General features: G+C 41.3%; 1 protein-coding gene across 4 annotated transcripts in view; it reads left to right on the top strand.

The window, feature by feature from the left end:
• qkia (QKI, KH domain containing, RNA binding a) overlaps positions 1 to 16099 on the top strand; it is a 97929-nt gene that overhangs the window by 20049 nt on the left and 61781 nt on the right. For all 4 annotated transcript variants that reach the window (XR_007250184.2, XM_059654346.1, XM_048558406.2 and 1 more), the window contains exon 2: positions 3078 to 3220. Coding sequence is in view for 3 of the 4 variants with exons in the window: in XM_059654346.1 (XP_059510329.1) it covers positions 3078 to 3220 (143 nt within the window). In the remaining variant the exon portion in view is untranslated. The remainder of the gene's footprint in view (positions 1 to 3077; positions 3221 to 16099) is intronic.

Genomic DNA, 16099 nt, shown 5'->3' with positions numbered 1-16099 from the left:
AAGTATGTGCATTCTTATTTTTCCTTGGAGATTGGGATGTCATGTAGACTAGGTTTCGCATTCTGTAGATTTTTTTTAAAATGCATGTTAACTGTTTTACCTTTTTGATTAAGGCTTGACATTATCTTTTGATGTTGCACATGCTGGTTTATTTTGGGAATTATCAAATTGGAGCAGAAGATAAGCTTGCTAAAGTGGATGTGGTGGGAGCTGTTAACCTTAATGTTTAAGGTTCTAGTTGTAGATGTTTTGATCAATGTGTTCTGTCGTAAATGATGCACTATGCTACAGCTATTTTACCTTAAATTAGCATGGGTTTTGTTTCCAGAAATCTTGAGCTGAAGACACATTAGTGCACATCTCTAGTGGAATAATTCTTATGAAATATCTACTAGAAACAATATTTTCAATTAGATTTGAAAGCAATCTTTAAGCTGGAGCGTTAGCATAATTGCTAAGCCAAATTTCTTAAAGGCTGCTGGAAATGTAAAACATCTCATTTTTCAAGTTTGCAACCTAACCAGGTTTAGATGTTGATGTGTTGGATTCTTTGCTAAGCCACAGCTTGGCTTTGTCGATCACTACCTGTTATAAGCAATTTTTGGCAAGGAAAAATCCATATTTGTAATTTGAAATCTCCAACCCACCCAATGAGAGTTTGTGTATTTTTTGGGTTAACTTGGCTGGCTTCTTCACACAATTTATTTCTTTGGAAACATGACAATTCTAGTCAAGCGCAGTCATCTTAGTTTTCTACCAATCTGTGTATTGGATGACCACGCAGGTCTTTACTAATGCACACTCCTTTCCAAGTCCAGCGTTTATAATTATGCCGCTTCCTTCCCCTCTTGCTCAAGGTAAAATGTGAATTTGCCTGATTAGGAATTACCATCTTTCAGACCAACTTTTCAGTCTTGAGTGGTTCATCTAATATGGCCAGTTCTTCAAGTTTCCATTTGCTATCATATCCATGGTGCTTGTTCAAAGGCTATGGTAGTAATTAATTGCACAGGTGGTACTGTCATAAGTGTAACTTCAATTGCATAGCCATAACATCATGTACCACAGTTACTTTAGTTGTTTACTAGGCTTGATGCATTCCAAATATTTTTCATAGCATTCTTTGCAGAATGCTGCGATGACACTTTGCTTGATTAGTTAGGTTTATGATGTGCATGTAAATTGCTGTTAATGTGGTGATTGGTCAGGTGGGTAAAACTCCAGTGCTCTTTTATGTTCTAATTCTGACTTGGTGAATCTGAGTCCGTTCACCATCTTAAAGAAAACAATGGAATCATTTTGTGTATATCGGCTATTTTTGAGCATCACCCTCAAGGTGGCAAGAAATGTTGAGTCGGGGACAGCATGCTTCACATTTTGTATGGAAACCGAACAATTGTAATGTTGTCTACCTTGCAACAAAGTGGAAATTTGCAAAGCAACTGCAGTTAATTGGCTGAGATGCTTGGATTTCTGTGGTTGACTTTTTTTTCCATATCCAAAATGGCCAGAGATTGCTGTTGTAGGATATGATGCTTGCCCAGTTAAAGGTCTGTAGGGGAATGGATGTGAACATGAAGTCACTGGAATTCAAAACAGCCATCCTTCCAGGTGTGCAGTGTCCATTGTCAATCAAAGATTAATCCTGGTTGTGAACTGGTTTGTTTTCAGAGTAAACAGAGACCTAGGGTTTCAGGTAAATAGTTCTTTGAAAGTTGCATTGTAGGTAGACAGGGTGATTTACACTTGCCTTCATTGCTCAAACTATTGAGTATAGGAGTTGGGAAGTCATGTTGAGGTTATGTAGGGCACCATGGTGGCTCAGTGGTTAGCACTCTTGTCTCTCAGTAGCAGGGACCCAGGTTCAAATTCCAGCTGTGGATGACTGTATGTGAACTCCACACTGATTCTCCTTTTGTGTGGGTTTCCTCCCGCAGTCCAAAGATCTACAAGTTAAGTAGACTGGGTAATTTGGTATAGCTATAATGTGCAGATTAGGTGGGTTAGCCATAAATAAAGGATTACAGGAATAGGGTAGATCTTGGTGAAATGCTCTTTGGTAGGTTGGCATGCACTCAACAGGCTAAATGGTCTGCTTCAATGCTTCAGTCCTATGACTTATAGAATGTTGGTGAGGCCAGTTTTGGAGTACTGTGTATAGTTCTGGTTGCCCTGCAGTAGGAAGGATATTAAATCAGGGTTCAGAAAAGAATTTACCAGGATGTTGCTGGACTGGAGGATTTGTGCTATGAAGATAGGCAGGGACTGTTTTTCACTAGAGCATAGGTCGCGGCGTCACCCTAGAGAGTTTTATAAAACCATGAGGGGCACAGATAAGGTAAATAGCAAAGGCCTTTTCCCTAGGGTGGGGGTAATTCAAAACTAGAGATCATATTTTTAAGGTGAAAGGAGAAAGATTTGAAAAGAAAGTGAGGAGCACTTTTTCAGAAGGTGGTTTGTACTTGGAATGAACTGCCAGAGGAAGTGGATGCAGGTACAGTTAAATATTTTAAAAGACATTTTAGACAATACATGAATAGGAAAGGATGAGGGATATGGACCAAATGCTGGCAGGTGGGACCAGTTTAATTTGGGGAAACTTGGTTTCGTCCAAACCAAGGGTCTGTTTTTGTGCTGCATAACTCTGCCTTTGGCGAGTAACCGTTTGGATTTGTTTGTTTTTCATTAGTGTGGCACTAACTTACTCTGGGCATTCTAACTTCAACTAAAAAATCTCATACCCAATGTGACAGCACAAATTCTTAAAAATTTGTCGGCCTCTGATCATGTTCAAGTTATCGTTATTCATTGCAAGATTTTCCTCCAGTTTTGAACTGTGTAATGTAGCTGCACCGAATGCAAACCACTCCCATTCTGCCACCTCCCTATATTAACTAGGAAACTGTTGGGAGCATCAAATGCAACATGGTTTCACCATGCAATGTTTTGTACAGATGCACTTTTGCAAGCTAAAGTTGACTTTGTGAAGGCTTGATTTGTTGCCTTTCAGAAACAAACAGTTTTGATGTTTCAGTTTTCCCTTTTTTGAGTAGCTTAAAATCTCTCTTCTTTTACAGAAATAAGCAGAGTACGAAAGGACATGTATACTGACACAATGAATGGCCTTGTAGACAAGCTGCCAATGGACCTACCAGAACCCATAGGACCTATTATGCAGTTACAAGAAAAATTATTTGTGCCTGTGAAAGAGTATCCAGATGTAAGTTTCCTCTCTTTTTTTGGGGGTTGGGGTATTTGTGTGAATTGGATAGTTCTGATTTCATAGAAGTCATGGAATATTTAACAGTTTTCAATTTACTAATCAGTCTTAAGCAGGGTATAAACTGAAACAAACACTTTTATAAGCTTTTGTGTACAGTTTTTATGGAAGCAATCAATTCATACTATAAAAATATTTGCCTTAATTCAGTTGGTATTTTTGGCATTGTGTACAGGTTTTGACTCCAATGCATTTGAATGAAAAGGCAGCTGGTACAAGCTTTTGGATATTTCTAATCAACCTGGTCAGATATGTATGACATCTCTAGACCAAGTGGGAGTTGAGCCCAGACCCTCTGGTTCAGGAATACTACTCCACTGCACCAAAAGATCCTTGATTTTCTGATCAGCCTGTTCGGATGTTTATTACACAATGCTGCAGTAGGTGGAACTTGAATCCTGGCCGCCTGTGCTATGAGCCATCTAGTGTCAGCTTTTATTGTACTTGTTAAAAATCCTGTTCATGTATTCCCAATAGCTAGCAATTTGCCCTTTCTGGGGCATGGGGGTAGTTTTTCTCTGGACCTGTGCTCTGTGTATATTCCAGAAAAATACTGACTCGCTGTGTTTTGTCTTCCAGTGACTTGGATGTAAAATTGCAACTGAGAGTTACAAAGCAGTGAATTGTCATTTTTGGCTCAATGCAAATTGATATCTACAGAATGAAGGAAAGTGCCATGGGAACCTGGTGATTAAATAAAGTACTGATGAAAGTGATTAAAAGATGCCGAGAAGTCCTATTTTAATTTAGTACAATATCTGCTGAAAGTTCAATGGCAAAGAAGGAAATGTCTTGTCTGTCTCAGATGATTGGGCTTCTCCCTAGTTTTGTTTTAATCATTTTGAGAAGAGTGTCTACTGACTAGGCCAGCGATTGTGAAAAGATGATAGCACATTGCCTGTTTGAAAGCACTTGTGATTTGCAGTGCTATCAGATGGTAGCTAAGATGAAATATAAACTATTCTTTTCCTAAAGGATGTTTGTGAGCCTATTGAGCTGCTTCAACAATCTCTGGTTTTGTGATTTTAGACCATAAGTCCATAAGACACGGTGGAAGTAAGGCCATTCGGCCCATCAAGTCCACTCTGCCATTTAAATCATGGCTGATGGGCATTTCAACTCCGTTTCCCTGCACTCTCCCTGTAGCCCTTGATTCGTTATGAGATCAAGAATTTGTTGATCTCTGCCTCGAAGGCATCTAATGTCCCGGCCTCCACTGCACTCCATGGCAATGAATTCCACGAGCCCATCACTCTCTGGCTGAAGAAATAGCTCCTCATTTCGGGTTTAAATTTACCCCCTCTAATTCTAAGGCTGTGCCCATGGGTTCTAGTCTCCCTGCCTAACGGAAACAACTTCCCACCGCCCACCCTTTCTAAGCCATATATTACATAGAACATAACAGCACAGGCCCTTCGGCCCTCAATGGTATGGCAGGTTGGTGCACTAATCTGAAGCCCATTTAACCTACACTATTCCATGTATGTCCATATGCTTGTCCAATGATGACTTAATGTACCTAAATTTGGCAAATCTACTAGAGTTGCAGGCAAAGCGTTCCATACCCTTACTACTCTGAATAAAGAAACTGCCTCTGACATCTGTCCTATATCTTTGACCCCTCAATTTAAAGCTATGCCCCCTCTTGTAAGTTTCTATTAGATCTCCCCTCAACCTTCTAAACTCTAATGAATACAATCCCAGGATCCTTAGCCGTTCATCATACGTTAAACCTACCATTCCGGGGATCATCCGTGTGAATCTCTGCTGTACGTGCTCCAGGTCCAGTATGTCCTTCCTGAGGTGTGGGGCCTAAAATTGGACACTATTCTAAATGGGGGCCTAACTAGAGCTTTAGAAAGTCTCAGAAGCACGTCATTGCTTTTATATTCCAACCCTCTTGAGATAAATGACAACATTACATTTGCTTTCTTAATCACGGACTCTACCTGCAAGTTAATTTTTAGAGAATCCTGGACCAATGCTCCCTGATCCCTTTGTACTTCTGCTTTGCGAATTTTCTCACTGTAGAAAATAGTCCATGTCTGTGTTCTTTTTTTCCAAAGTGTAAAACTTGCCTTTGCTCACGTTGAATTTCATCAGCCATTTCCTGGACCACTCTCCTAAACTATCTAAATCTTTCTGCAGCTTCCCCACCTCCTCAGTACCTGCCTGTCCACCTATCTTCATATCATCGGCAAACTTCGCCAGAATGCCCCCAGTCCCTTCATCCAGATCATTAATATATAAGGTGAACGGCTGCGGCCCCAACACTGAACCCTGCGAGACAGCACTCGTCATTGGTTGCTATTCCGAAAAAGAGCTTTTTATCCCGACTCTCTGCCTTCTGTCAGACAGCTGATCTTCAATCCAAGCCAGTAGCTCACCTCGAACACCGTGGGCCCTCACCTTGCTCAGCAGCCTCCCATGAGGCACCGTATCAAAGGCCATTTGGAAGTCTAGATAGATAACATCTACTGGGTTTCCCTGGTCTAACATACTTGTTACCTCTTCAAAGAATTCTAACAGGTTTGTCAGGCACGACCTTCTCTTACTAAATCCACGCTGACTTGTTTTAATCTGACCCTGCACTTCCAGAAATTTAGAAATCTCATCCTTAACAATGGATTCTAGAATTTTACCAACTACTGAGGTTAAGCTAATTGGCCTGTAATTTCCCATCTTTTGCCTTGATCCTTTCTTAAACAAGGGGGTTACCACAGCAAACTTCCAATCACCTGGGACTTTCCCTGACTCCAGTGACTTTGAAAGATCACTACCAAAGCCTCCACTATTTCCTCAGCCACCTCCTTCAGAACTGTACGATGTAGCCCATCAGGTCCAGGAGATTTATTAATTTTTTTTAGCATTTCTAGCACTTTTTCTTTTGTAATGCCTACCATACTCAACTCTGCCCCCTGACTCCCCCCTAATTGTTGGCATACTACTCATGTCTTTCACTGTGAAGACTGATGCAAAGTACTTAAGTTCTTCAGCTATTTCCTTATCTCCCATCACTAGCCTTCCAGCTTCAATTTGGAGCGGCCCAATGTCTACTTTGCCTCTCGTTTTCTTTATGTATTGAAAGAAGCTTTTACTATCATTTCTAGTATTACTAGCTAGCCTATCTTCATATTTGATCCTCTCCTTCCCTATTTCTTTGTCTTCTGGTTTGTTTTTGTAGCCTTCCAATCTTCTGATTTCCCAGTGCTCTTGGCCACTTTATATGCTGTCTCTTTTTCTTTGATACATTTCCTGACCCCTCTTGTCAGCCATGGCTGTCTAATCCCACCCTGGATAATCTTTCTTTTCTTTGGGATGAACCTCTGTACTGTGTCCTCAATTACACCCAGAAACTCCTGCCATTGTTGCTGTACTGTCTTCCCCACTAGGCTCTGCCTCCAGTCGACTTTCGTCAATTCCTCTCATGCCCCTGTAATTACCTTTATTTAACTATAACACCATTGCATCTGATTTTGCCTTCTCTCTTTCAAACTACAGACTGAACTCTACCATATTATGATTGCCTCCTAAGTGTTCCCTTACTTTAAGATCTTGTATCAAGTCTGGCTCATTACACAGCACTAAGTCCAGAATAGCCTGCACCCATGTGGGCTCCATCACAAGCCGTTCGAAAAAGCCATCCTGCACACATTCCATGAATTCCCTTTCTTTGGACCCACCGGCAACATTATTCACCCAGTCTACCTGCATATTGAAGTCCCCCATGATCACACTGACCTTGCCTTTCTGACATGCCCTATCTATTTCCCAGTGCATCTTGCGCCCCTGGTCCTGATCACTGTTAGGAGGTCTGCACATAACCCCCATTATGGTTTTTTGCCTTTGGGGTTCCTCAACTCCACCCACACAGACTCCACATCCTCTGACCCTATGTCATTCAGTGCTGTAGACTTAATTTCATTCTTAACTAACAAGGCAACCCTGTCCCCTCTGCCCACCTCCCTGTCTTTTTGATATGTTGTGAATCCTTGGACGTTTAACTGCCAGTCCTGAATTCTTTGTATTCCTGTTCCCATTTTTCTGTTGTGTCGTTGGATTTGAACAGGTGTTCCTGGATAATTTGTGCCTCTGGATTGCAGAGAATTTAAATAAACCAAATTTAATTTCACTTCTGAAGGGGATACACTCAAAGGACTGCCTCACTGCCTTCTAATAGTTTTTTTTTAATGGTTCCCATTTCTGAACTCTAATTGTCTCCTTTTCATCATGGGCATCAATTTTGCTACCTGAACAGCTTCAGAGGTTTTTTAATTATTAAACAGTTCACTAGCCTCCTGCTATTTACTGCCTGCTTGAACTTTCCTTTGCATTGATGAACTTCACTTTTGACTTCACTTACTTCCTCCTAAAAGTTCTTTTTTGGTGACCTGTATACCTCCATGGATATGTTTTCCCCTTTTGTAAGGTATTAAACTAAATTTATTTCTTCCAGTACCACTGGGATTTTCAGCTATATGTATTCTGAAACATTGGACAACGGCACTGATGCAGTCACTAAAATGAGACCACTGCAGGTTTTGAAGATATGAAACAAAAACTCAGATCTGGCAGTATCCATGAAGACAAAGTGCAATTAGCATTGAGTCCAGTAACCTTTCAGCTAATCTATATTTGTTACCAATGCAGCCAACGTCTGTTTTGACTTCGACTTTGACTTTTTTTGAACTAAGCTTATTTTGTAGAGTTGTTATTGATCAATATCCACTATAAATTGACTACACTTTTGCCTATAAGGACACTGTGCTCCTTTCTCGGAGTTTCATGGTCCCTCTAATGTCTGCCCTGCCAGTGTAACTTCCATGTCAAATGACGTGCTTGTTCTCCCCAGCACAGACTTGTTTGTCGTGTCTGACATATCTTTGGCCTTTTGTTCCAGTTTCCATACATCTCTTACCCCTTCTTGCTTCCAAACCTGTGCTAGTGTTACATTAGGAAGGGTAGGTTTCCTCTTGTACTCCATGTTCTAGAGAATAACTTTCTGCCACTTAGTATGATGCCTCAAAATAAATCGTCCCCAACCCTTCTAGCATTCTGAAAGTATTGTTGCCTCAGGTGCACCCTGGTCCATTCTTTCATCAAGGACTAGAAATGTTGTGGAAATTCTACTGATCATCCAGATGTACGAGATGACATTTGAAATGTTGCTTTGGGGTAAGGGATTAACATCCTTTTTCTTAAAGCTACTGAGCATGTGCATAAGGAGCTAAGGCCAATATCTGTGAAGTTCCCAAAGATTTTCTTGTTGGCATCCAGTTGTAGACCTATTGCCTTGCACAGCATTATTGAAAGCAGTTGAAATGTTATCCGCAAACAACCACAGAAGCTGCAATCGTGAATTAATGTGATAAGCCTTTAAAAACAGTGCCTGTAGTTCAGACTTTAGGTGGAGATATGCTTAGATTTGCAGAAACAAAAATTAGTTATGAAGTTATGTACTGAAATATGATGTGATGGTTATGGGGTGACCGTCAGTTTTGAAAGACTTATGAACAACTGGAAAATGCAAACAATATTGGTGCTCGTGGAGCGGGTTGACATCAAAGACAGTTACTTTTCAGACAGCTTTTTGACACTCCTGTTCAAGTGCATCAGTATGAATTTCCACTGAATTATAACCAATCTTTCAAAGACATGTACAACAGAACTTGTCACCAGTCTCACTTTATTCCATATCTGAGAGGCAACATTATTTTGCTGTTTAAGGGAATTTGACCATGGTGCCAAATGAACTACCTGTCTTGGTTTTTTTATGTCCAGCTGAGTCCAGAGACTTTTGGCAGCTTTGACAGGGTTGCATCCTTGGGACTGAAGTGTCTGTTTTATAATTTGCTGAGATACTGCTGTGGTGTGTGTTCCCAGATCTGCCAAACTGTGAAATTGAAATAGCTGCACCGTATGATACTTTTCAAAAATAAAGCTTATGGAGGCTTCTTGACAAGAAGCATAATTCCAAATTGACACCAGTGCAAATTCAGAACATTTGCAGTGTTGAGTGTTTAGATGCATTTGAGCAAAAATAAAGTTCTGGAAAAGCTCAGCAGGCCTGGCAGCATCTGTGGAGGAGAAAACAGGTAATGCTTAGGGTCCGGAGACCCTTCCTCAGAACTGATTTTGGAGCATTTGGATGTTGAACCCAGGCCTCAAGTCCAGGGGCTGTACCACTACATGACAAGAGCCCCAGGTGCGATTTTAACCTAATTTTTTAAATCAACCTATTCTGAGAACTTGCATAACTCTGGAGCAGTGGCATTTGAAAGCTAGCCACCAGAATGAAAACTAACCTTCCAGCTCAGTGAGCAAAGTCACATCCAGAACCTCAACCTGAGCTACAAATCTTCTCAACGTGCCAGTGGCATTTGAACCCGAGCTTCCTGATCCAGGCATTGGGACACTACTGCCATAAAAGCCAGGGTTTGATCTTAATGTGTATTGAGTTAACTTTAAGTTGGGTTCTGCAAAAATATTTTAACCCCTAAATTGGATAAATAGGATTAATGCTTCTGATCTCTCATATTCCATTTCTAACTTTGTTTAGATGGCTGAGGATAATGTTTGTTTCAGCCGTAATGTCTCAAGAAAGTGAGTATTTTGCTTAAAAGTTGCTATTTGGCAGGGTGTCAAATGGTTACTAGAAGTTTGAGCTATTTTAGTTTTGAGGCTGGGGTAAGAAGAAAAACATAACCCATAACCTGACTGAAACTTTTGAATTTCAGGTGACTATTGGACTATGGTAATACAGATGCTTCCTGCTAATCAAATTTGGCTGAAGCCAGTTTTCAAAATGGCTTGTGGTAAACTGCCGAATAGATTTTTAGGTTAGTTTAATTAGGTCCGCCTAGCCCGATGAGCAGGCTACTTATACAAACACGTTACTGTCTTTTGACAGTTAGTCCTTCCCCCGGACTAGGAAGCCTGGATTGAAGCCCCACCTGCTGAGAGGGATGTTGTCTCAATAACTTAAGTCTTTTGAGGGGATGATAGATGATTGAGGGCAAAGTAGTTGTCTGCTGCTGACTTCGGCAAAGCCTTTGACAGAGTTCCTCATGGCAGATTGGTACAGAGGTGAAGTCACATGGTATTGGGGTGTGCTGGCAAGTTGGATATGGAAGTGGCTTAGTTACAGAAGATGGATGGTAATGTTGGAAGGATGTTTTTTGGAATGGAGAGTTGCGACTAGTGGTATTTCACAGGGATCAATGCTGGGACCTCTGTGTGCTGCACACTTAAATAATTTAGAGGAAAATGTCTAATTGTTAAGTTTGTGGATGATGCAATGATCTGAGTTGCAGATTGTGAGGAGGATTGTCAGGATAAACCAGGATATAGATCAGTTGGAGGCATGGGCAGAAAAATGACGTATAGAATTTAACCTGGCCAAATGTGAGATGATGCATTTTGGAGGGTCAAGTACAAGTGGCAATTATACATTTGAATGGCAAAATCCTTAGGAGTATTGATATGCACAGGGATCTGGTTGTGCAGGTCCAGAGATTGCTGAAGGTACAAGTGCAGGTAGATGGATAGTTAAAAGGCCCTTTGGCATGCTCGCTGTCATTGGAAGGGTCATTGAGTATAAAGATAGTCAAGGTATGCTGCAGCTGCTTAGAAATTTAATTAGGCTGCCCTTTGAAATATTGCATACAGTTATGGTCACAATATTAACAGGATGTGGATGCTTTGGAGCAGGTACAGAATTTTTTAACCATGGTGTTGCATGGTTTGGGGAATTTTTAAGCTATGAAGAATGGTTTGGATAGATGAGATTTGTTTTCAGTGGAATGGAGAAAGTTGAGAGGTAACCAAAAGAAGTTGTGAATGGTGTGGAAAATGAGCCCCCTGCCCCGCCCTGCTGTGGAGGTCTCGATTAGCAGGGGACAGAGTTTTGAGGTGCGGGTGAGGAGTTTGAAATGTGCAAGCCAATTTTTCACAAGTGGTGATTGCATGGAAAATGCTGCCAGAGATGGTGGTGGAAGCAGGCTCAATAGCAGCATTCAAGAAACACTTGGACGAGTACTTGAAGAGGAAGGAAATAGAAAGATACGGATCCTGCGAGTGAAGACAGTCTTTTTGCCTGTCCATACTTAAAAATGACACCGGCTTAAAAGTTCTCTGCCTCCCTCCTTGTTCCATTCGTTTTAATTCTTAAACCTTGACTTAAATTTTGGCTGTGATTTGCATGGTAGTGTGAAGATTACTGCCTCAAGTGGAGCATGTGTCTTAATTCATCTCCTGTATTTTGCCATTCTGCAGCCTCTGATAAATATCCAGAACACACACTCTGCAGCTAACCACATGAATTAGTTCAAGTAGATCTATGAAAACATTATTGCATTTGCACTGACCAGTGAGATTAGGGTTGGTAACTTCCAAAAGACATCGTAAAACAGTAAGTGAAAGCTTGATTTGCTTTAAATGTGTCGTCCTGGTTACAGATAACGCTGTTTGGAGTTAGAAAAGCGTGTTGTGATAGATGCATTGTAGACTTTGAGGGGTAGACAAAACAACTACAGATATTCATAGACCCTTTTGTTAATCTGATTGGAATGAGTGTTTGGTCCACAGATTTGGAGAACAGTTATATTTGCAGAGTTTCATCTCGGATCTAGTCTGGATTTTATGGAAGAGTTTAATATGCTTAAGGAAATGGGATGGGGTGACCTTGCTCAAGTCAAAAATTACACTTGGCTAATGTTGCCGTGTTAAATTTTGTTCAAGTGATTTGTTGATATGTTTTGACATCTGTTACCTTTGAATGCTAAAAGGACAGATCTGAAGGACATAGTTTTTTCAATTTTAGAGCACATAAAGCTGGGAATGCAACTTTGGCTCCTTTTTTCTTAAAACCATGAATACCTTAAATAGCATGTAATGTAATATTTTAGTACACTCCCTTAAATCAAAATAATCCCTTTTTTTCATATGATACTACTGGCCCTAGTTGGTTAATCAAGCACAATAAGCCTGCTTTACTAAAAAGCCATTTTGGGTATGCAGTCAGTTTTTGGAAATGTAGGAATCATTTTGAATTTCACTGACTTTGCCAAAGAACTTGTACTAAATGCTGATTTTTATTTGGCATGCTTTAAAATATTAAAATATTCAACAAGATGTTATTGGACTATTTTTAGTTGGGAGAAGAGAGTAAAGCTGTGGTGTGTTGACTACATTGCGCACACAGCTCAAAGTAATCTGGCAATGTCATTAGCAGACTTATGAAGCCTATCTCTGGAAATGCATTGGGTTTCCAGATTGAAGCACATGGTAATCTTCTTTTATGAAAAATGTTTCTATTATTGACTAGTACTTCTGATCACAATATGGATTAACCACTGAAATTGAATATTTTCATCGACTTCCTCCGTGAGCCATGTAAATCTGATGCATTTGCCTTTTTAGCCTGGCATTTTTTCTAATCATTTATGGGATGAGTGTCACTGGTTGGCCAACATTTCTCGTCCACCACTAGTTACCCTTGAAGGTGGCAGTGAACTGCTGCAGTCCACCTGCTGTAGGTTAACCAACCCACACTGCTATTTGGTGGGGGAATGGAGGGTGGAATTTCAGGCTTTTGATCCAGCAAAAATGACTGGTGATACATTTCCAAGTCAGGATGGTGAGTGGCTTGGAGGGGAACTTGAAGTTGGTGTTCCCATATGTCTGCTGCCCTACACGTTGAAGTGGTTGTGGGTTTGCAAGATGCTGTCTGAGGATTTTTTGAATTTCTACAGTGCACCTTTCAGATAGTACACTGCTGAGTGTCAGTGCTAGAGGGAGTGGATGCTTCTAGATGTAGTGCAAATCAAGCAGGCTGCCTTGTCCTGGATAATGTCACAATTGAGTGTTGTTGGGGCTGCACTCATCTCGGCAAGTGGGGAGTATTCCATCATGCTCCTGACTTGGGCCTTCTAAAAGATGGTCAAGCTTTGAGGAGTCAGGTGGTGTTGCTTGCTGCAGAATTCCTAGCTTCTGGCCTGCCCTTGTAGCAACTGTTTGTGGTGAGTACAGTTGTATTTCTGATCAGTGATAACGCCAAGGATGTTAGTGGGGGTTTTCTGTGATGGTAACACCATTGACTGTCAAGGGGTAGTGGTTAGATTGTCTCTCATTGGTGATGCTTGTAGCTTGGCATTTGTCTGGCGTGAATGTCATTTGCCACTTGTCAACAGAGGCCTGGTTATATTGTCCAGATCTTGTTGTACTTGAATGCTGATTCAGTTTCTGAGGAGTCACAAATGGTGCTGAACTTTGTGTAGTCATCACAAATATCCCCACTTCTGACCTTTATGGAGGGAAGGTCATTGAAGCAGCTGAAGATGTTTGACCCAAAGACAGTACCCTGAAGAACTCCTGCTGAGATATCCTGGAGCTGAGGTGACTGACCTCCAACAGCCATGACCATCTTTCTGTGTCAGGATGACTCCAACCACCAGAGTTTTCTCCCTGATTCTGGTTTTGCCATGGCCCTTTGATGTTACACTTGGTCGAATGAAGCCTTGATATCAAGGGCTGTCACTCTCCTCGTCTCCTGGAATTCAGCTCTTTTGTCCATGATTAGAAGAATGATGTAACGAGATCAGGATCTGAGAGGCCCTGGTGGAACCCACACTGACCGTTGCTGAGCAGATGCTGCTTGATAGCACTGACACTTTCCATCACTTTACTGATGATCGAGAGTATACTGGTAGCGTGGTAATTGGCCAGGTTGGATTTGTTCTGCTTTTTGTGTACAGCACATACTTGGGCAATTTTTCATACTGCTGAGTAGGTAAGTGTTGTAACTGTACTGGAACAGCTTGGCTCAGAAAACTGCAAGCTCTGAAGCACTGGAGGAGGCAGAGATGGATCATCCACTAAGCATATCTGTCTGATTGTTGTAAATGCTTCCACCTTATTTTTTGCACTGTTTTGCGTTGGGCTTTTCCATCATGTGAGCATGGGGATATTTGTGGACCCAGTGCCTCCAGTGAGATGTTTAATAGCCCTCCATTCTCTGCAGGATGTGGCAGGACTGCAAAGCTTAGATCTGATTTGTTAGTTGTGGGATTGCTTCGTTGTGTCTGTCATTTGCTGTGCAAGTAGTCCTGTTTGGCTTCAGCAGGTCGATACCTCATCCTCAGGTATGCCTGATTCTGCTCCTGGCATGCCCTCCGTCCCTTACCATCAATCCAGGGGATTAGTAGAAATGTGATAAAATGTGAGGCTAGATGAACTTCTCCAGCATCTGCGGTTCCCATTATCACTAATTTAGTAGAAATGGTTGATTTGGGGGATACACTGGGCCATGAAGTGCGGGAGTACAATTCTGCTGTTGATGGCCCACAGTGCCTTATGGATGCCCAGTCTTAACTTGCTATATCTGTACAATGTCTGTCACACTTAGCACGGTGATACCACACAATACGATGGAGGGTATTTGCAATTTAAAGGTGGGGCTTCATCTCCAAGGACTCTGCGATGGTCTCTTCAGGATTCTGTCATGGACAGATGCAACTGCAGCTCGTAGATTGGTAAGGATGAGGTCAAGTATGTTTTCCCTTCTGGTTCCCTCACCACCTGCTGCAGATCCAGTCTAGTACTTTAGGACCCCCGACCATTTCGATCAGTAGTACTGTTGCTAAGCCACTCTGGGACATTGAAATCCCCCTCCAGAGTACATTTTGCGCCCTTGCCATCTTCAGTGCTTATGTGGTGTTCAGCATGGAGGAGTACCGATTCACCGGCTTGAGGAGGACAATGTGGTAATTAGCAGGAGGTTTCCTTACCCATGTTTAACCTGAAGCCAAGATTTCATGGGGTCTGGGTCCCATGCTGAGGATTCCTAGATCATCACCCTCCCAATAGCGTACCACTGTCTGCCACCATCTCTGCTGGGTCTGTCCTGCTGGTGGGACATGACGCATCCAGGGATAGGGATGGTGATGGTGTCTGGGACATAGCCATACTCGCACAATCATATGTTACAGACAATTTTAGGCTGTTGCTTAACTAGTCTGCGAGACAGTTCTCCCAATTTTGGCACTAACCCTCCGATCTAAGTGAGGAGGACTTTGCAGAGTCAACAGTGCTGATTCTGTGCAAGTGTAACGGAATCCTCTTATACTGAATGAAATTTTCCATTGTGTATTAACCTATGGATTTCAAATAGAATTTAATCTACTTCCTTTCTTTTGGCAGAGGAAGCTTTCAGAATAGCATTTGGCTCACCACCATAATCTAACTGTTTCGAACAATCTGTTTGCACCTTTTATTAGAACTGTAATGGTTCACTTCTTTCCTCTTTAAAAGAAAGTAATGAGCAACATTATGGTGTGATTAACGCTATTCAAATTCCAGCACTGTCTCAATCTGACTTAAGGATGCTTGAACAATTTCTTGCTGCGTGCATCTTTCCCCTTCCTCCATGAATGACAATTCTTAAAAATAAGAGAAGGTAAAGAAAGGCGAAAGATATAGAAATGGGACTCGAGCATAAATGGCATAACTAGAACTTTTTAAAAAAACCTATCACCAACTTAACTAATAGTATCGTTTTTATAAATTATCTTTTGAAAACTTGACATAATTGATTTTCTCCAAATAATTAACATGGCAAGAAATTTTCCATGACACTTTTGTATTTGTTGCTTGGAGCTCTTAATGACCAACTCAGCTTGGGTTGCATTAATAAAAACTAAAGGTGCTGCTGTACATTTTTGAGGTCTGGTTTAAAATGATTTAGTTCTGTGACGTTAGATAAGTTTTTAGGCTTGCAGTTGATAAGTGACTACTTCGGTCTCAGTAATAATTTGAGGTTGG

This window comes from Stegostoma tigrinum, chromosome 24 (assembly GCF_030684315.1).
Source record: "Stegostoma tigrinum isolate sSteTig4 chromosome 24, sSteTig4.hap1, whole genome shotgun sequence".
Lineage (NCBI taxonomy): Eukaryota > Metazoa > Chordata > Chondrichthyes > Orectolobiformes > Stegostomatidae > Stegostoma > Stegostoma tigrinum.
Note: the sequence above shows the minus strand (reverse complement) of the source record. Positions and strands in the feature narration are given on the sequence as shown.